At 38.9% G+C, this 19,869-nt stretch overlaps 4 protein-coding genes across 4 annotated transcripts; 2 read left to right on the top strand and 2 right to left on the bottom strand.

Moving 5' to 3' along the window:
• Window positions 1-4,921: 4,921 nt before the first annotated feature.
• LOC119657103 (palmitoyl-protein thioesterase 1) lies at window positions 4,922-6,435 on the top strand. The gene is made up of 7 exons (XM_038063859.1): window positions 4,922-5,120; window positions 5,223-5,371; window positions 5,430-5,518; window positions 5,577-5,735; window positions 5,795-5,944; window positions 6,021-6,147; window positions 6,204-6,435. The coding sequence occupies exons 1-7, from the start codon at window positions 5,024-5,026 to the stop codon at window positions 6,327-6,329; spliced, it is 897 nt and encodes a 298-aa protein (XP_037919787.1). The 5' UTR covers window positions 4,922-5,023; the 3' UTR covers window positions 6,330-6,435.
• Window positions 6,436-6,943: 508 nt separating this feature from the next.
• On the bottom strand, window positions 6,944-7,425 carry LOC119657198 (40S ribosomal protein S28). Its single transcript, XM_038064004.1, has 2 exons — window positions 7,105-7,425; window positions 6,944-7,040 (listed from the first exon to the last, which is right to left on the bottom strand). Exon 1 carries the CDS (start codon window positions 7,334-7,336, stop codon window positions 7,139-7,141), a length of 198 nt encoding a protein of 65 aa, XP_037919932.1. The 5' UTR covers window positions 7,337-7,425; the 3' UTR covers window positions 6,944-7,040; window positions 7,105-7,138.
• Window positions 7,426-13,166: 5,741 nt separating this feature from the next.
• Window positions 13,167-15,050, top strand: LOC119657501 (translocon-associated protein subunit alpha). Its single transcript, XM_038064435.1, has 3 exons — window positions 13,167-13,415; window positions 13,633-14,343; window positions 14,413-15,050. The coding sequence occupies exons 1-3, from the start codon at window positions 13,352-13,354 to the stop codon at window positions 14,517-14,519; spliced, it is 882 nt and encodes a 293-aa protein (XP_037920363.1). The 5' UTR covers window positions 13,167-13,351; the 3' UTR covers window positions 14,520-15,050.
• Window positions 15,051-18,754: 3,704 nt separating this feature from the next.
• On the bottom strand, window positions 18,755-19,791 carry LOC119656914. Its single transcript, XM_038063606.1, has 3 exons — window positions 19,506-19,791; window positions 19,342-19,446; window positions 18,755-19,285 (listed from the first exon to the last, which is right to left on the bottom strand). Exons 1-3 carry the CDS (start codon window positions 19,682-19,684, stop codon window positions 18,958-18,960), a joined length of 612 nt encoding a protein of 203 aa, XP_037919534.1. The 5' UTR covers window positions 19,685-19,791; the 3' UTR covers window positions 18,755-18,957.
• Window positions 19,792-19,869: the final 78 nt, after the last annotated feature.

Below are 19,869 nucleotides of genomic sequence, written 5' to 3'. Positions count from 1 at the left end.
GCCGAAAGATCTGAAAAAAAATCACAATGGTGTATCTATTCGAAATCTACCCCTCAACCTAATTATATATTACTATATTTTAGAGATTTACCCGAAACCCCCGTTAAGTTCATTCTCATTTGAATGGGAATGCACTGAACATGGGTACATCCTTTTTTCCATTTTTAGCTTTTCTCTTTTATGTGCATATCAATATCAATTACTCGAGGCGGACATGCGAATGTATCTATGTGTACATGCTAATGGAACGCACTGAGGAAGAGGACAACTGGTTCTTGAAATATCGATATATGAGCAATAAAAACTCATTGTTTACCGTTTAAAAAATAATATTTTGCCTTTTTAAGGTTTTGTGTGAAGCAAAACCTTATTAGAATCGAGTCGATGTCTGTCTGTCTGTCACACCCGATTTATTCGGAAACAGCTAGACCGATTGTCACAAAAATTGGTAGGAGCATGTGATCTGTTGTTCCCTTTACATACAGTATGGCACCATTTTGTGTTAAGTTTAAGGGTGGGGACTCACTCCCCATGCACGGGGATTGAGGGTGCAGAATGTTTTTTCATAAAATGTGGCCATGTGGGGTATCAAACCAAAGGGCTCAATTAGTACTTTTCGAAAGTGGTTCCATATTTGATATCGGGTGAAACATAGGGGAGTGATAGCTCAAAATATGACCATCAAAGGTGTAACAGGTCTCGTTGTCAGAACCTACCCATCCGAAAAATCCAAAAAAATCACAGTGGTATATTTTTTTTTGTTGAGGATGCTGGGAGTCCTGAGTCCGCACCCACTTGGTGATGAACCAGACCACTTGGGAAGCAACTTACTTCCTCTTTGTAGTCCACGGACTCCTCTTCTTCCTCACAGTGGTGTATATCCACGAAATCTAGGCCTCAAAATACATCCGGTTCGAATATCTGCACAAATAAAGTTAATAACAGTATATTTCCACATTTTAGAAATTTACCCGGCAACCCCCCTTATGTTCACCCTAGAAATACAAAATTTGGTCAAGTTTGAAGAAAATCCAACTATTATTACCCAAGGTGTAGGAGGTGAAACTTTACCATTTTTTGTGAATTTCTTGCATTCTACAACGTGTATGACGTCATCATCCCATATCAATACCACAACGAAGTAAGTTCATATGAGTCGAAAAGAATTATTTTGTTTTAGTTTTTTTATCATAGTTATTTGGATATGAATATCAATTACTCCAAACAGACATGTGTGTATGTAGGTATATAGTATATGCGTGGTAATGAAGTTTGCGGGTAGTGTCTAATTCAGATAAATGTATTTGTATCTCAGTACCAGCGGTGTTCGATATACGTACTTTATATGTATATACAGTGAGCGAAATTTAAAGCCAGACATCGTCATTTGAGTTGCTTCGGCAATTGGACACTGCTACATGCGTGTCTCTCACACCTTATGTTTCGGGTCACGGTTTTGGCATATTTTGAATGTTTGACAAATACCCAATTTATCTCCGCTGGCATGCATATTTTTTTTTGTTGAATATGGATGTACATATTCGCATCCATAATCCCCTCCCCGAATACCAATCCGGCATAGAAGGATGTGACTAACTTACGCGTGAACGTTCACACTTTTTCACCGAATTTGGTGTCAATCCCTTTAACCATGTTGTGTTACACAAAACCTTAAAAATTAGGTCGCTAAAAGCAACTTAAACCGGATTCGTACAATGCGGATACGTTTTCGTAGTACATTTATATGAAACGCAACTTGAGTTTGCATTTATGTCGCTAAAAACGTTTGGCCCTTGTACCATAAACGAAGTCGTAATAAACGGAATCTTCTATGTGTACATTTAACTCATTTTACCCCTTTTCTAAACACAAATATTTCTTACCATAGTGTCCGGATTTAAATTTTACTCACTATATACAGTATGCAAAATTCGTATTGGAACACATAGGTTTTTAACAGTTTTTTGCTTTAATCTTCGAAATTCGCACGAATTTTGAAAAATTAAAATGTGTTTTGGATTTTAAAGCAAAATATTTATTCAATTGTATAAAAATAACTAAAAATTTTGGTAACGAAAAAAAAATAATAATAATTTCATACTTTAACAAAAACAAAATTCGTATTGGAACACTAAAATGGATTACAAAAATTCATTTTCTTAAACACTTCTAATATTTAGTTGGGTAGCCTTTTTGCTTTATAACAGCCCTTAGTCGTTTTGGCATCGACTGCACCAATTTTTCAGTCAAGTTTCTCGTAATTTTTTTCCATTCTTCCTGTAATGCAGTTTTAAGGTCACTGATGTTTCTTATGCTATGATATCTTAACCTCTGCTTAAAAATTGACCACAAATTTTCAATAGGGTTAATGTCTGGGCTCTGAGGAGGGGTTTTTAAATATTTTCTACAATTGTACAATAACCACAAGCGAGTATTTAAAGCGGTATGCTTGGGGTCATTGTCTTGCTGAAATATGTAGCGGTCCTCAATGCCCAAGTTTATCGCACTTTTATGCAGATTTTTTTTTTAAAATGTCGATATACTGCGCGGCATTCATATTTCCTTCGATAAAGTGGAGCTCTCCAACGCCGGATGCAGCGAAACAACCCCAAACCATTAATGAGCGGTACCCATGTTTAAAGGTTGGTTTCAGATTTCTCGGATGGAGGCGAATATTTCGTTCACGCCAAATTCGTATGCGACCATCCGACGACTTAACATTAAATTTACATTCGTCGGTAAAAATTACATTTTTCCAAAATAGGAAGTTTTTATTTAAATACCTTTTTGCGAATGTAATTCGCTTTTTCCGATTTACTGTATTTATAAAAGGTTTTCTTGCACTTACGTTGCTCCGAAATTGAAGCCGGCGAATGTAATTTCGAATCGTTTGAGCTGTTACACTTACTCCACAATATTTCTCTAGGAGGGCAGCTAGCTTTACAGCACTTACGGCATTATCCTTTCGAATTTGACGGAGAAGAAAGGACTGATGTCTGCGAGTCAGAAGCATTCGATTCGGATTATGCGATTTCTTATTGATCCTGCCGCTTGATTTGTATATTTTGATTATGTTGTAAACCGTCGTATGACTTCTTTGAACGATTGTTGCTATTTCCCGGAGCGATTTCCCATTTTCATGCAAATTAACGATTAATTTTCGAACATCGTTTGATAACTCTGTTGACTTCCGACCCATTTTGATAAATTTTGAATAGTATAACTAATTATGGAAAATAAATGTAATTTTTATACTTAAAACTATTCTCTAACTCGATACACAGCCGATCATTAACTAAAACATCACAATCTGTGCAAATTGTGCATTTCCTGGAAGCGTACAGTGTCGCACCATTAGTGTTCTAATACGAATTTTGCTTCGACAATAATGATCTATAGCCCATTATGAAAAAACGGTTTTGTTATTTTAAAAACTTTTATGTGTTAAAAGTGTCTTAACTCAAATGCAAATAATTAGAAATATAATTGTGCTAAAATCATTTAATTTTCTCGTAGAATAAACCATTTTTCTGTAAAATCATAGGTGTTCCAATACGAATTTTGCATACTGTACATATGTATTGCCGCCTTATTATCATTGGTTTTTGACGTCTAAGTAGGTCATCCCGCGTGTTGGATCCGTGGAATCAAATTTTTTTTGGCATAAATTGCATCTAGATATAGTGTAGAATATATGGGTAAAGTGATTTTTTGATATTCGGAGTCGTTCGGAAGTTATTGTGTTTAACACATGATAAGTCACATGCCAGATTTATGTCGATCGCCGTAATAAAGCTCGTATTTATCGGTCCGAATGACGTTCGAATGACTTCGCTAAAAGGACAAGAATTGAAGCCAAGGTTGCACATGTGTTTCTTCATGAAACCTAAGGTTTATGGACTAGGAATAGCAGATTAATGGTCAATTAAGGTTTTATGGCTAAAAATCGCATTCTACTTTTAAATGAGTTTTTCTCGAAACCGCATGTTGAAAATCTGCTGCCACGATAGCCCAAAATCTATCAAACGAAATTCTTTGAAATATTCACGACTTATTCAAAAGATATTTCTACGATCCGCAAACTAGGATAATTGCGATTCATTCAGTAGTTTTTTTTTTATTTATTGAAGAAACCGTGCCGTACCAAAATTCACAAGAAAAGTTTAACACGGCACCAACAAGTTTAGTTTTTAATATTTTTTAATAATCCTAGTTCGCGGACTGCAGTTAAGTCTGTATGTTAAAATGCCGTTTACTTTTTTTCTTTAAGATGATCGTAGCGCTCTCTAGCGTGGCAGCAGAAAAACATCTTTTCTTGGAGATGGGTGTATAAATTGCTTTGTATTTCAATAACGAACCATGTGATCGAGCCAGAAATAAAATCGCTATAAACGCTCAAGACATCAATAGACCTATGGTGAATTGGTATTTGTATCTTCACAAAAAAATTCTAAAAAAAGCGAAAAAAAAATGACATCACACGGGATGACTCCCTTAGACGTTAAACGCTTGCAACGTTATACTCCATACGATATCTTACTCTTCCTTGCATTCAATAACACCAGTGTTTTTAGAACCTCATTTTCCCATCCCTCCCATTCCCCTAATTTTCTCGAATTTTATTGCCCATTAAAGAAATGTGTTGATCCATTTCCCCTAGATACAATAAAAATAGATTTTTAATCGTCTTTATTATAGAAGTCCCTAAACCAAACATTTTCTAACTTACAATATAGAAATTGTTGCTTGAAAATAAATGGCTTGAATCAAGAGAAGAAATGATTGATTCTTAAAAATCTCGTACGAATCGAGTGTCAATTCCAAGGAAATTTTTTATTCTTGAAAAGCCATCAATTTCTACGAGAATCGACCTCCAACTCTAAAAGATAATACCCAATGGTGCAACCAACATCTTTTTGTTTACAATCATTGTTTGACAACCGGTTGGAAGTCACTAGCCGGAGTTCGTTGTTTCTTAGTGCAAGGGTTATCAAGTACGCAGTTTATACGTAGTTTCGTTACTATGCATTTTAAAGCCGCCTTTGGATATCTTCTCTTCATAACTACAGTTGCGGAATACACAACCGCAACCACACCTATCGTCCTATGGCACGGAATGGGTAAGCGCTTCTTTCCCTAATAGGAATGATTACCCAATTCAGGGCATAAAAAGCTATTTATGGTGAGTCACGCCACACAAAGAAATTTCTGACTGTTTCTAGGCGATACTTGCTGCTTTCCCTTCAGTCTTGGATCTATAAAGAAAATTCTACAGGAAAAAATCGAGGGTGTCTATGTAAAATCGCTTAAAATCGGTGGAAATCTCATCGAAGATTACAAGAGTGGCTTTTTCATTCATCCAGATAAGCAGGTAACTTCCCAATAGAGATATGAATTTCAGAAACTCGATGATAAGCCAAAATTTCCAGCTGAAAGATGCATGCAACCAAATTTCTACAGACCCACAATTGACGAATGGGTTCAACGCGCTCGGATTCTCACAGGGAGCACAGTTCCTGTAAGTTTCACTTCTAATATTGCGTTTCTAATTATACAAACAACTCGATGTCTTTCAGTCGTGCATTGGCACAGCGTTGTCCCAACCCCCCAATGAAAACCCTCGTTTCTTTCGGGGGTCAACACCAAGGAGTGTTTGGACTGCCAGAATGTCCTTCCTTGTCGAAGCAGTCATGCGAATATATGCGAAAAGTGTTGAACTATGCAGCGTATGAAAAGTACCCCTTGCCCTGTGATATTGTGTTACAATTGTCAATAATAATTGTTATCCTCGCAGATGGGTGCAGAAATTGTTAGTCCAAGCGACATACTGGCACGATCCGCTAAACGAGGCTGAATATAAGGCAAAGAGCACATTTTTAGCAGACATAAATAATGAAAGGACAGTAAATCAGACCTACATTGATAATCTACAGAAACTGGAACGGTGAGACGCTGCTCGTTCATTAAAATCTACTCAATATTGATGATTGTCATTCTCTCTTTCTTTTCATTCTTTCAAGTTTTGTTATGGTCAAGTTCCTGAACGACACAATCGTTCAACCAATTGAAACCGAATGGTTTGGCTTCTACAAGCCAGATCAAGACAAGGACATATTGCCTTTGAAGGAGAGCCCTTTGTATAAGGAGGTAAGATCTGCAATCCGCATTCGGAATACTAATTTCACTGGAATCCTTTTATATAGGATCGATTGGGTCTGCGCCAGTTAGACGCTGATAGTAAGCTCGTTTTTCTTGCTATCGAAGGGGATCATCTGCACTTTACGGATGAGTGGTTGGATGAACACATCGTCCCGATACTGAAAAATTGATATTTTAGATGAGAAACTGCATGATTCCGAATAAAACCCAGAGGACTCTCTTTTAATACTAAGTTTGATATGAAAGGCAAATTCGAAATAAAGGCAAAAACGTAAAGTCGCTTTTCAATTTGAATCCTCAAATGAATTCCTAATGCATTGACTAGCAAATTTGCTTATTGATAGAAAATATCACGGACCTTAGCGTGATCGATACAGGTGGTGTCCCCATTTCCAAGCTGTGCTGCGACACGTACAGGTGAAAGCCATCTTCCCATTTGATACGAACCACTCGGTTATTGATAGAAATACGTCTTGGCAACTATAATTCATCCACAAACATCTGTCGCTCAATTTTGGACTCGCGAGTCCAGATATGAGCTAACCTTATCCATTAGAACGCCATCACCCTTAAGCATAGTAAGGTTACGATTCTTACTATGCTTACTAACGGCAGCATGAAAGGCCCCGCGCCCCACCTGCTGCAGTATCGCCAGTCCGGCGGGCACGGTAGCTGCAGACAACGGCTACATCCCTTTGTACCTCGACAATTACTTTGCATCAACATTTGTATACAAAACTACTAATCCAGTTTGGGATAATTCCTAAATAAAAACACTTCGCACTTCTCTTTTAAACGTCATTTATTTCACACTTGCATATTCACAGAAACCAGAACCGGTGCATGTGTAAAATGAAGGAGGTCGGGTGAAGATGGAATTCCTGCAAAACAAAGTCAAACCTCAGTACACTCTCAGGCCACAAACCAAATCCTCAGTTCACTTACCTTAAATTAGCCAAAATTGGCGCATCCACAAACGCTAGCGAAGTCTTCTCGCTTCTCTTTCAGATTCGAGAAGTGTCAAAATGTCTCCCTCGCGGACTGGTCCTTTGACGTTGCGAATAATTTGACGATTTTGCTCGCCCAAAAATTCAACTTTCACTTGGGTACATTGTCCCTGGGAACCAGTACGCCCCAAAACCTTGATGACTCGCGCCCAAACTACTTGTTTTTCCATTTTCTATCAATTTACTTGATATTTTCCGATAGCGAAAATAGTGTTGTGACACACACGCTTTGAAAGCCGGAAACGAAAGGAGGAGGTGAGGTTAGGTTGAAGTGAATTCTGATAATGTTTGTCAGCGGATTTGACTTGAGCAGTGATGTTATAGGGTGTTATTAAAGGTTTGAAAGAAGCAAATGAAATTTAAAATTAAATTGAGTGTATGCCACCTGATATTCTTTCAAGCAAATAAAATTCTGAAAGTAAAAATATATAACTATTATGACAAAAATAGTCAGTTTGAGTAGATTATATAAAAACCCCAATTAAAAAAATCATAATTACCTAATTGTCTACAAGCTTCAAAAAATAAAATAAAAATTACTTCTAAGCGCCTGTACCCCTTAGAAGCAATCAATAATATGACCAGCCTTTCTTAGTAATCTTTAAATCCTTGAGATACAATTATTTCACCTAATTTTTTCGTTACTTTAGTGGGGTGAAAACTTTTTTCAGTTCCACATGTTTTTGACTGAGATAATAAGCATTCATCTTTGTTCACAACATGGATATCGATCTTAATGCATTGAGTATGGAATAGTAATTTTAAGCCAAAAAGGGAAAAAAGAAGAATAAAAAATGAAGGACTGGCATTTTTTCTCAACGATTATGCTGGTATAAAACTTTTTGACGACAAGCTTAAAGTGAATTTAACAAAATGTATTTTTGCTATTTTTTATTGTATTGTTGTACGTTTTGATTAGTTGTATACATGATAAGATTTTGTATAAATCCAATCCTTATTAAAATTGTTTCAATGTGTGTCTGTCACGCCCAATTGACTTCAAAACGGCCGAACCGATTACCATGAAATTTGCTAACATGTGGTCTGTATGTACCTTTCATATAGCGAGTGGTGCCATTTTGTATTGAGTTTGAGGGGGAAAGCTCATAAATGTGAAAAGGGGGTGTAAACTTTCTTTTCACCAAATATGGTCATGTGGGGTTCGGTGAGTACTTTCCTAAGATGATGTTTTTGATATTAGGTATAATATAAAAGAGTGAGGGTTCAAAATATGTTCCGCAAAAAGTGAAGCAGGTCTCGTTCTGAGAATGGAAAATTCTGCAAAAAAAAAACTAAAGTGAAGATCTCTACGAAATCTAGGGTTCAAACACACCCGTTACCGATATCTGTAAAAATAAAATTAATAATAGTGTATTTCCACATCTTATAAATTTACCTTAAGTTCATCCCAGAAGTACAAAATTGAATTTGGTGCAAGTGTTATGTTATGTACTACCACCATGCATCTTTGGATTTCTTTTCCAAAGTGCAGCAGTACTTTTATGGTTTCCCTAGCCCCTCTAGCTTGTATACTCGTACGGGTAGCCCCCAGAATCATTTGGGCTTTACCCCGTACCGTCACTACTCTTAAAACAAATGAAAATAAAACGTTATCTAGAAAATAGTTCTTTATTAATCTTTTCTGTTATGTACAATCATATCCATTGGTTACATATAGAATTATACAATCTGCAGTGGCCCAAAATCTAACCATGAAATGTCCTAGCGGCCAACTGGAGCTGCTACGCTTTCCCTAAAATAGAGTCTCCGGCGTAAAGCCAGCATAACTGTATCCCAAAGAAGGTCAAAATCCGCTTGGAGCCAACTAACCTGTCCAGTGTAGGAACTACGACAGTCCACTTTCCCCATCCTCCACTCGACTTTTATTTGAATTTTGTGTTTGCTAGAATTGACAAAAATCCATAATTGTCGATTCTGCAAATAAGTAAAGTTTAGACATCAATCTTCCATAGCAATAAAAAAACGCAATTCGTCAATATGCAAGATGTGCATAAAAAATGTATACACAAACAACAGCTATTGCTCGAAACAAGGAAGAGAAATGGTGGGCGTGGTTTAGGTGGGCGTGCGAGTACTCGGTGCCAAGGCAACATGAGAGATTCATTTGCTCTCTATGCTAGTTCGTTTCGGAATTGTACCACTGTTACGTACCAAAAGTGTCTGAAAATTTAGCATGGACTTTTTATATCATAACACAAGGGATAATATAAGATTTAAATAATTAAGATAAGTTTGAAGAAAATCCAACTATTATTAACGAAGTTATAGAAGGTGAAACTTTTCCATTTTTTGTTAATTTCGTGCATTCAATGTGGTCAACATTGCGATCACCCGAGATTATTATTCTGATTTGACTCAGGTACTCATTCATAGCTGAGTCGACTGGTACCCCCACTGCCACCACTACGATAGCCCAGCGCTCTAACCACTTGAGCCATGCGGACATATATCAATAAGAGGTAGTTTATTAGTCAAGATTTAAATACAGGTTCCGAAAATTACGAACATTTTTGGGGATAATGACAAATACCATATTTCGTTAACCAACTTTTGAAGCTTTCTAATAACAGTGGTCACTTTCCAAGCGTTGTTCTTATGCAGAAGTACAGAAAGAACATTAGCGCGGAACTAGACACTTGAACACTTGATGCTGGTATTTAAGTAGCTGTGTTTTCAGATTTTGAACAAAACAGTGAAGTCGAATCTATCGTTTTTGATGATCCGAGTTGCATTAACGTCGATGTCACCGTCAGAAAAAGAACGTTGGACTGTTACATAACGTGTTCGACATCCTCAGTGCAACTCATTGCCAGAAAGCGACAGTGATCGCGCCTAGGTACAATTGATGCGTTATGCTCCACCTAAGGCTGCGGTTACATACATACATACATAGCATGTATAAGCGTGTATAGCATGCAAACTGATTACACAAAAAACACTGGTGTGGTTTAGGTTTTAGCATGTAACTCTAACCGCAGTTCAAGGGTTCATCGTAACCATGTTGCTCTGATAATAACTATTATCTTTTTCCTTCTACATAAAGCATCCCAGATTCATTCCCTTTTGAGGCTGTCGAAAGCCTTTTCAAAACCGATAAAGAACAGGTATAACAAGAATATAAACTCGGTGTTTTTTTTTAGATAGTGTTGATATAGTTTGCAGAGAAAAATCCAGTTAGGAAACTGCCTCCTCTTCGGCGGCTAGGCCTTTGGGATGTTTCTTTGTAAATGCCAGGAGGAGCCTTTGCTATCATCTTTGGAATAGCAATGAGTTTTGACCCGATGTTTCGTATTTGATGGCAGAGGGATTTGTGTGGTGACTGGATCTCGGGTACCAGTCGACTCAATTGGTACTCATTTGGTTGATATCCAACATCTGGCCAAAGCAGTCAAATCAGGGTATTAACCACGGGCGAGCTCAATACTGACCACATTGTCTCCTCCAGGGTACAATAGTCCGATAGTGTACAGTTACGGTCCTTAATCAAGTGTTCACAAACGCTTCAATCCCCAGATCCAATTGGTTTTGCCTCTTTGGCGCAGCTGTCTCTTGTCCACATAATTTTCATTAAAACTACTTAAAATTATCTTGTTTTTCGTAGTCCGTAGCTTTAGCCACCACAGCTCCAATATGAAAAAAGAAAGGTAGTCCAGCAGAATGTTCAAATTACCATCCTATCCGGTTACTTTCTAATACCATGAAGATTTTTAAACGCACTCTTGACAACCGTATTCGCGAAATCGTTCAAATAATCGTGAATCAAGCCAGATTTGCCAACAACTACGGAACTACTTACACAATATATGCTGCTCAGTTACTCATGGAGAAACACCGTGAGAAGCATCGCCCTCTTTACATTGCATTTCTGAATTTAGAGAAAGCGTTTGACCGTGTGCCACACGAACTTATGTGGTATGCTTTACGACAACACTTATTCTCAGAAGAACTCATGCGCTGGGTTTAATTGCTCTACCATGATCCGAAAAATAAAGTTCGAAGTGTGGCGGGTGTATCAAAACTGTTTCGTATCTCTGCTGGTGCTCCTCAAGGAAGCGCCCTCTCATCACTCCTCTCTGTTCTTGTTATGGACACCGTCACACGGGACATCCGACATACAGCGCCCTATTAACTGCTATATGCAGATAATATTTTGCTAGCATCTAATAGCAAAAATGATCTCGAGCAACTTGTCCAAAAATGGAATGATCGCCTCATGCAAAACAGTCTCAAATCGAATCTGAATAAAACTGAATTTTTGACGACCGATCCCCATGAAACAGGCACAATCACTGTCAGCGGTAGTGACCTGCCCAGAACTGAGCGATTTAAATATCTCGCCTCAATGCTATCAGCGAATGGAGAACTGCGCTATGAAATTGCTTCACGTATTAACGCAACCTGGATGAAGTGGCGTTCCACAACTGGTCTTCTTTGTGATCGTCTCTATGTTTCTGAGTGTTGGTCGACTATAAAAGCCAATGACCGACGTCGTTCGGTAATGGAGACGAAGATATTACGTTGGACTAGTGGCGTGACTCGTTTTGATCACATCCGAAATGAGGATATCCACGATCAATATGGGGTTGCAACGATCGTGGGAAAACTGCGAGAGAGGCCTCTTCGATGGTATGGTCACGTAATTCGCGCTAACGAGATTTCACTTGCCAGGATTGGTCTGAACATCAAAGTCAATGGTAAACGACCAAAAGACCGGCCGAAACAACGGTGAGTTGATACGCTGGATGGGATTTAAAAGTCTCGAGATTGCATCCAGATCAGGCTTATTGCTACTTGTACGCTCCTAAGCTGTATTTTAATACTGATAGCCACCAGAGCTCTCTCGCGATCTCAGTTGGAATCCTGACAGCAGCAAGGAAAAAAAAGTGGTATTAGTTCTTTCTTTTCCAGTTTGCTCAGAGGAATTTCGCCTAGTAGCCCCCCACGATGAATTTCATACAGGGAAGCTAATTTCATGTACTGCATGACTTTTTTCTTATGTTCAGTTGTTTTTCCAACTTCTTCAGCAATTCTTCGCCCAGTATTTCGTTTCGCACACTTTTTCTTCCATTGGATTTTTGAGAAGAATGTCGCCAATTGAGAGGAGTAGTGTATGCCCTAGTCCGCTACAGCGCCATCTTGATGAAGACAAGACTTTTATGGTCCTTTCCTCGCATAAATGGATATTACGAAGTACGTTCATTAGCTTTATATGAATAAGCGGATTTAATAGAAGTTAAAAAATTTTAAATGCTCCTACCCCATTTAATCTCCATGTATTCCGAACGTTATAAAATCACTTAGACAGTTCTTTTGGTTATTATTTACGGGACCAGCATCAGAAGAACGCCTAACAATGGTTCATAATAAACAGTCAACAGTAATAAACATTTTTTCAAAATACATGTTTTTTAATTTTAGGAGTTCCAAATTTATATTTATTAAATTTCAAAACCACCAACAGAATCACTGCTACTTACGTTCGTACAACTCCGTCTCCCTGGCCCAATAGCTAATCTTGAGTATTCATTCGTTTTCCGATATTTTGCCAGAACTCACAATAAAAGGTCTGCGTTTATAAGATCAGAGCTCTCATATTATTATCTTATGTTTTTTAGGAATTGTTTAAAGTCTATTGTTTAGGTTAGTTTTTGGACTATCCCCAAGGAAATAGTTTTTCTTGTTTATCCCTTAAGAAATTATACGAAGAAATTTCAAATTTTTCCCACTGTTTAAAATGTGGCAAAAAAAATCTAAGTTCAGTTTTCCATGCAATTCGTTTCCTTCTGTTTTATGTGTTTATTGTCAACTTAAGACAAACAAATATACTTAAATTCCAAATCATAAATAACTTCAAACGCTCTCCACCCTCAATAGAAAATATCTCCATACCATTAGCCACATTAAACGCACCCACTAGCATTCGACGTTCGTCCACGAAAGCTTACCTCACTGAAGTCTACACAAAACGCGGCTCCACGTAACGAGATTTGTCAGTGGCCGGAGCTCATTTTGAAAGGTTGCGGCGGTGTTGTGCAGTTCGAGATTTTGGAAGTGAAAGTTTCGGTGAGGTGCCAACGAAACACATTCGGCGCGAGTGTGAAGGATCTAGCTCGACTATCATTCAGTGCATTGCCTTTCAACTAGTGTAGTTGCCGTAAATAAAGATGCGGAAAATCGTGTTATTCGTTCTGCTGGTTTTGCCGACCATTATTTGTACATTTTCAAACCGTAAGTGTGGAAAAACTTTCTAATTTGTCTAGTGGCGGTAGATGGTTTTTTTGACCGCTAACGTCAAATACGTGGCAGGGGCAGTTGACCATTTTAGGAGGTTTATCTGATCTTCGCCACTGCAAGGACCGCCCTTCCTCCAATAAGACTCTTTCATCTGCCGTAAATTCCGGTTGGATACAATAATCTTACGGATTTTCATTCATTTTTGTTGCAGAAAATAAACTCTTCGCCTTCGCAGAAGATGAAGTAGAAGACGACGTTGAGGTTGACAGTGAAGACGGCGGAGTAGTTGGGGACGATGCTGAAGCGGAAGAGGAGTCAGAGACAACAACTTCGCCCGATGCGGACACGTATTTGTTGTTCACGAAACCTTTGTATACCCCAGGCTCCCAGTTTGAATTGCCAGGCGGACAACCTGTGGAGTTCCTCGTAGGGTTCAACAACAAGGGCGAGAATGAATTTGTTATCGATAGCGTCGAGGCCTCTTTCCGTTACCCAATGGACTTCAACTACTACATCCAGAATTTCTCCGCCATCCCATACAACCGTGAAGTGAAATCAGGTCATGAAGCCACAGTCTCGTACTCATTCATGCCATCAGAGACGTTCGCTGGCCGTCCATTTGGACTGAACATTGCCTTGAACTACCGCGACTCAAACGGCGCCCAATTCTCAGAAGCCGTCTTCAACGAGACTGTGCAAATCATTGAAATCGACGAGGGACTCGACGGAGAAACTTTCTTCCTCTACATCACTCTGGCTGGTATTGTTGTCTTGCTACTCGTCTTGGGACAACAGTTCCTGGTTGGGTCAGTTGGCAAGAGGAAACGCACAGCAGCTCCTCGCAAGCAAATCGAAACGGGAACAGCCAACAATAGCAATGTAGACTACGACTGGCTCCCGGCTGAGACCTTGAGGCAACTCCGTAAGTCATCCCTGAATACTTCTCGTTGCTCCAACGTTCCTAAATCTCACCAATTTCTTTCCCTTGCAGAGAAATCCCCAAGCAACAAGACTTCCCCTAAAACCTCGCCAAAGGCTAAGCAATCACAAAGCCCCAAACAGAGGAAAGTCAAGCGATCGGCGGGATCCGACGACTAGAGGCCGTGTGCAAAAATCATCTTAATTTAAGACTGCGTGAGAGCGTTTAGATGAAGGAGTAACTTTTTTTATTTAAAACAAGAAATTCGATACACATTAAGACGATGAGGTGAAGTGCAGAGAGCAAGGCACGAATTAATTTGTCTTCGTTCCAGGAAGACAGCCCGTGTTATATATAAAAGGAGGAAGAATCAGGTGTTAAAAGTAATGTAACTAATATTAGAGAGATTTTCGTTTTGTTATACATGTCCTTTAGTGTTAGCGACGTACGTACGTAGATACCACTCATGCATAAACTTTTACTACCGCCAAGCGAAGAAAGAATTCACAGAACACATCGAAGCGAAATTCGCCGTATTTATTGAAAAAATACCTCCACGAAACTTAAAATGTGCAAGGAATTCTGAGAAAAGACCACAAAGTAGCAAAATAGATTCTTATAATTCATTCTACTGAGATTTTTGCTTATAACCGATAATGATTCTTATAAAAAATGGAAGAAATGTACGTTTGCCTGTTTTTTTGTACAAATGATATTGGTTTTATTTTCAATCTATTTGAGGACTTGGGTGATGACAGGTTTTGTATCACTGTCAGCTCGATGGTTGCAGTCATCTTAAAAGTAGGTTCTCTTTCAGATTAGTTTGAAGATCTCCAGCTTATGGGAGGACCAGTAATACTCCTCAGATTGCGTAGGTACTAAACACTGACACTAAATAACGTAAAGTCCATGAGAGTTCCATGAGAAAGTCGACAGGCAGTTCTACGAAAAATTTCAAACTTTGTAATGATTAAAGAGATTGCGAGATGGTGATAGATTGTCAGATTTGACTAAGTTTTACAAAGTAAGAGGGCAGAGTTACCCAGAGCAAACTGGGAGAACGGGGTTTAAACCAGTAAATGATTACCTGGTACACTAAGAGATCCTTCGCAACAGAGGGAGTAGGCGCCAGGATCATTGGTCCAGGGGAAACGTACTTTGAGCTAATGGATAAGCACCCTAGTATATTCCAGGCGGAAATATATGCGATAGACTGGTGTACTACTTGAACCTCCAAAGGAACTGTAGGGGGCATAACATTACTTAGGTCTAAACCAGGTGAACTCCAAACTGGTAGGAGAATGCTTGTGACACTGAACACCCTTGACTCGCACAATAAGGTCTGGATACTCTGGGTTCCAGGTCATGTTGGGTTAGAAAGCAAAGGCGGCAGACGAACTCGCCAGGAAACGAGCAGGGACGCTTCTACACGGATCAGAAGCCTTTAATGGAATCGGAAATGGGTTCATGGCTGCGGCATTGAAAAATGAAGGACGGCTGAGGGAACTACACTAGGCGAACTTGCCAGGAATAGAGCAGTTGGGGTTGCTTATGGGGCGATACGAACAAAAGCGGGCTAAGGATTGCTTCCCAAGCCTCAGGATCATAGAATACTCACTGGTCACTGCTGACTTGCCGACTGTCACCTGGGAAAGCTAAGAATATTTACGAACACCATCTATAGATTCGGTGCTGAGAGAAACGGAACCTCTATACATGTTTTGGGACAGTGTCCGGCACCTGTACAAATTAGGTTGAGGCACCCGGGAGAATAGTTAACACCAAATGCTAAGTTGAAAGAATTGAAAGTAGGAAATATATTGAAATTCTTGTCAGCTATAGACTTGCCTGACATATTATAGCTAATTAATACACTATTACTAGTAAAAGCGGGACAATAGTTCTTCTAGCGCAGACTGCAACTTCCGTTAACGGAATTCATTATCAAAAAAATCTAAAGAAATGACAAAATTAACAGTGAAGGTTCACTGAAATGTGTCGTCAACATGCGCTGTCACGTCTTTGTCCTAGCCAGGCTCGGGATTATGAAGGGTCCTTCACTGTCTCTGACCCGATGTGTGGTACTGCACTAGAGCCTGAAATATAATACAACAAAGAGAATATCTCACGTGATGTCAGAAAGTCCAAGACCAAGTGTCATCAATCGAGAGGGAAGATCCACGACGGATCACAGTCGCAATTGATGTTTCTCCTGTCTTAGATTTTTAGAAGGTGCGGCCTTTGGCCTTCCTTGGCATCATTAGGCCGTAAAATAGAGAATATCGCTTGTTTCTGTGTGAATTCTGCGAAAGAGGAGCAGAAAAAGGGACCCTTCGAATTAAGGAGGAAATCACATGAAACGGCTGGTTTTCACGTAATTTTTTTGGGATTTTTAATGGGAAAAATTATTTGGAATTCAATCAAATTTTCAAAAATCGTATTCCGAATCATTTTTGAGATTTTTTTTGAAAATAATTTAAGGCAAAAATAACAAATTTATTCAGCATTAGTCCGATGAAGGTCTTAACTAGAGTTCTTTAACTGCAGCACGTGTAACGACTCCAATTTTTGTCGAGGCCCAGAAAGGTTTTAACTTTACATTGCTAACTTATTTTTTAAGAATGTCAATCTTAATGCAAGTGAAAATAATCAAAAGTCCAAAGAAAATACTTCAATTTTCACCATTTTTTTCAATAATTATACAAAAGAGAGAGATTACAACTTTGAGACCGTTGACAATTTCTCCTATCTAGGGTCGAAAATCACAACCGATAATAGCTACGATGATAAAATCCGCGCACGGTTGTTGGCAGCCAACAGAGCCTATTTCAGCTTACAAAAACTGTTCCGCTCGAAACGTCTCACCATAGGGTCAAAGCTCTTACTGTAAAAGACTATGATCTTGCCAGTCCTCATGTATTCCTCGGAAACTTGCGAACTCTTGGCCGCGTTCGAGAGAAGAATCCTCCGAAAAATGTTTGACCCCCTACATGGCGGACGGATCGCCAGTAAAAGAATTTGTTAAGGGGAGGCTACGCGACTTGTGGGGAAGAAGACGAACAGTTCACTTTTTATGAAGGAGGGTTAAGTTGATATATTACTGAATTTGGGCTTACGATCCGGGGGAACCTAGACTTTCGATTTTCAGGAAAAGTTAACGGTTTTTTAAATTATTTTTCTTTAGTTTTATTTGATTATTTGTATATCATCATATTTTTTTGTTACCGTTTTTCTGTCTTTTTTTCCTTTTTATGATTTTATTTATTTTGTTTGTCTTCGATTGTGTAGATTTTGGTATACAGGGGTGGCACTCTTTTTGATGAGTCGACTCACCCATAGAGGCGATATAAAAGACTCAGCACTATTGTACTCCAAAGTCAAACATTGACCGTTTGCATGATCCAGCTGTCGCTCGACAGTGGGAGAGCTGCCTTGCTGATCGGACGGCACATATCCCTAGTAACCTGCCAGAAAATAACGATCAGTACAGCCTAAGCCGCAATCAAAAATGCCTGCGAAGGACATTAACGATCGACTATTCTCACGATGACGAGTAGCTGGAAGAAGCACCTCACCACTGTTCTTAATCCTATTACATACCGTGAAGTTCTTCCTTTCCTAAGTATGACGCAGGGCGGGCATCAAAGAACGTCTTGGAAATCTACGGAACTTTGGCCGACAGAACAAGCTGGTTTCCCCCCTAAATCGGGAGTTTAGATCATCGCTTCACCTGCTCGACTTTGAAAAAGCTTTTGACTGCGTGACCAGGGGGTGTATCTGTCGTGTTCTATGCGGCAGGGGCATTCCGAAGGAAGGAATCGTTATTGTCAGAGTGAGATATGATAGCGCCAAGTGTGACGTGCTGCATCAAGGTAAAATCTCAGAGGAATTTGAGGTATAAACCAGAGTCCAGACGACATAAAAAAATTTCATTTTTTTACGAAAAACATCACAAACGGTACAAATAAAAATATATTTGCATATACACGTACTGCAAAAATGTATTATTGGATCAATCATTTCGACAAACAAATGCGCAAAGCATAAAGTCGTACTTTGGACATTCATACATAAAATACTTCTGCATATGCAATATTAATATTCAATTGAAGCGGTTCGATATCGCTGACTCCTTTGTGTCGATTTGTTTTTTTGTGACCACTCACATAAATTAACTCACTGAGTCGCATATTTAAGTTGACACACTCATAAGTTACGCATCTGTAATCCTCTTTTTTATGGAGGATGTAAAAGAAGGCTGCGAATATCCAGCACATCTGAAGCAGGAGAAGCGTTGATTGAGGATGTTATCTGTCGTGATTTTCCCTCGCGATCATAAAAAACTCTTGTCCCGAATTTTACGGTTCCATTAGCGCGATCGGAACGTGGCTCTTACGTTACTTAAACACGTACAATAGGTTAAACATTGCAATCAGAGCAATATCATTTATTATCATTAAAACCGAGGAAATTTGTGCAACCACACTCGGAAGCATTTTCTCTTTATATTAATCAGATCTTCAAAATAATCAATCCTAATAAATTGTTTTCTTCATTGACAAATTAGTTACACTATCACAGCCAATTTATTTATGCATACTCGTCTCCTCTTTTGCACTATTTCGGATACATCAACTCAACGAAGCACATTTCCTTGGCAAACAAGTCCCTGCTTCCTTCTCGCAAATCAAGATGTGATAAGTATGCCTCAACCGTACAACAAAATTCAATGTCTAACAGATCCTCCAGGACTTGATTCTCGGTTACAAGCCGCTTAAAAGATTTCCTCCAGTCGGAAACGCTCTGAATGTAATACGCCAACGGTTTGAACATCTCATCTCCCTTGATCATGCCTCCGTCCGCGGTCCAGTCAATTTCCTTCACGATCGCATCGAGTTCCCCGTAAAGAGGCGTTAGCAACTTGATAGCGTCCCTCATTTTCTCACTGGAAAAAAGGATATCGCATATTTTTAAAGCATAGGAAAAACTCGCATTACTTACTTGGACGTGTGAATGTTATTGATAATTTCGTTCATTTCAGTCCTCATTGCACACTTAACCATATTTACCGCAATATCAGGATAAATGGATACCCCTGGGGCTCCTCTGAAAGGTAATATTTGAGTTAGAACAACATATTTGATGCGCTTCCAACCGCGACAAACTTCTCTAATATCTGGTATCGTTGGGCTAAGTTCCAAAGCTTCTTAGCTTGTCCTTTCTGGTATTTAAATTCTTCCTCCTGGAGATTGTACATCGTCTTGAGTTCGTGAGCGATTTTATAAAGAACACCGTGCGATTTCTTGCACAACTCGTAATCGCACCGTGTAAATGGTACAGTCATAGTGGCAACCGGAAGGCGAACTTTAAACACGTAAATGACGACTCAAGATCGATAGTAATTTATTTAAAAAACCTAAAATTGTTAAAAATGTAAATTAAACCGAGCACCGCCAATAGACTTGAAAATGTGACGGCTGATATGGACATGATCAGCTGTTCAATTTCCAACTGGAATAATCATTGGAA

This window comes from Hermetia illucens, chromosome 5 (assembly GCF_905115235.1).
Source record: "Hermetia illucens chromosome 5, iHerIll2.2.curated.20191125, whole genome shotgun sequence".
In the NCBI taxonomy this organism is placed as follows: domain Eukaryota; kingdom Metazoa; phylum Arthropoda; class Insecta; order Diptera; family Stratiomyidae; genus Hermetia; species Hermetia illucens.
The sequence above is the reverse complement of the archived record's forward strand: the minus strand, read 5'-3'. Positions and strand labels throughout refer to the sequence as shown.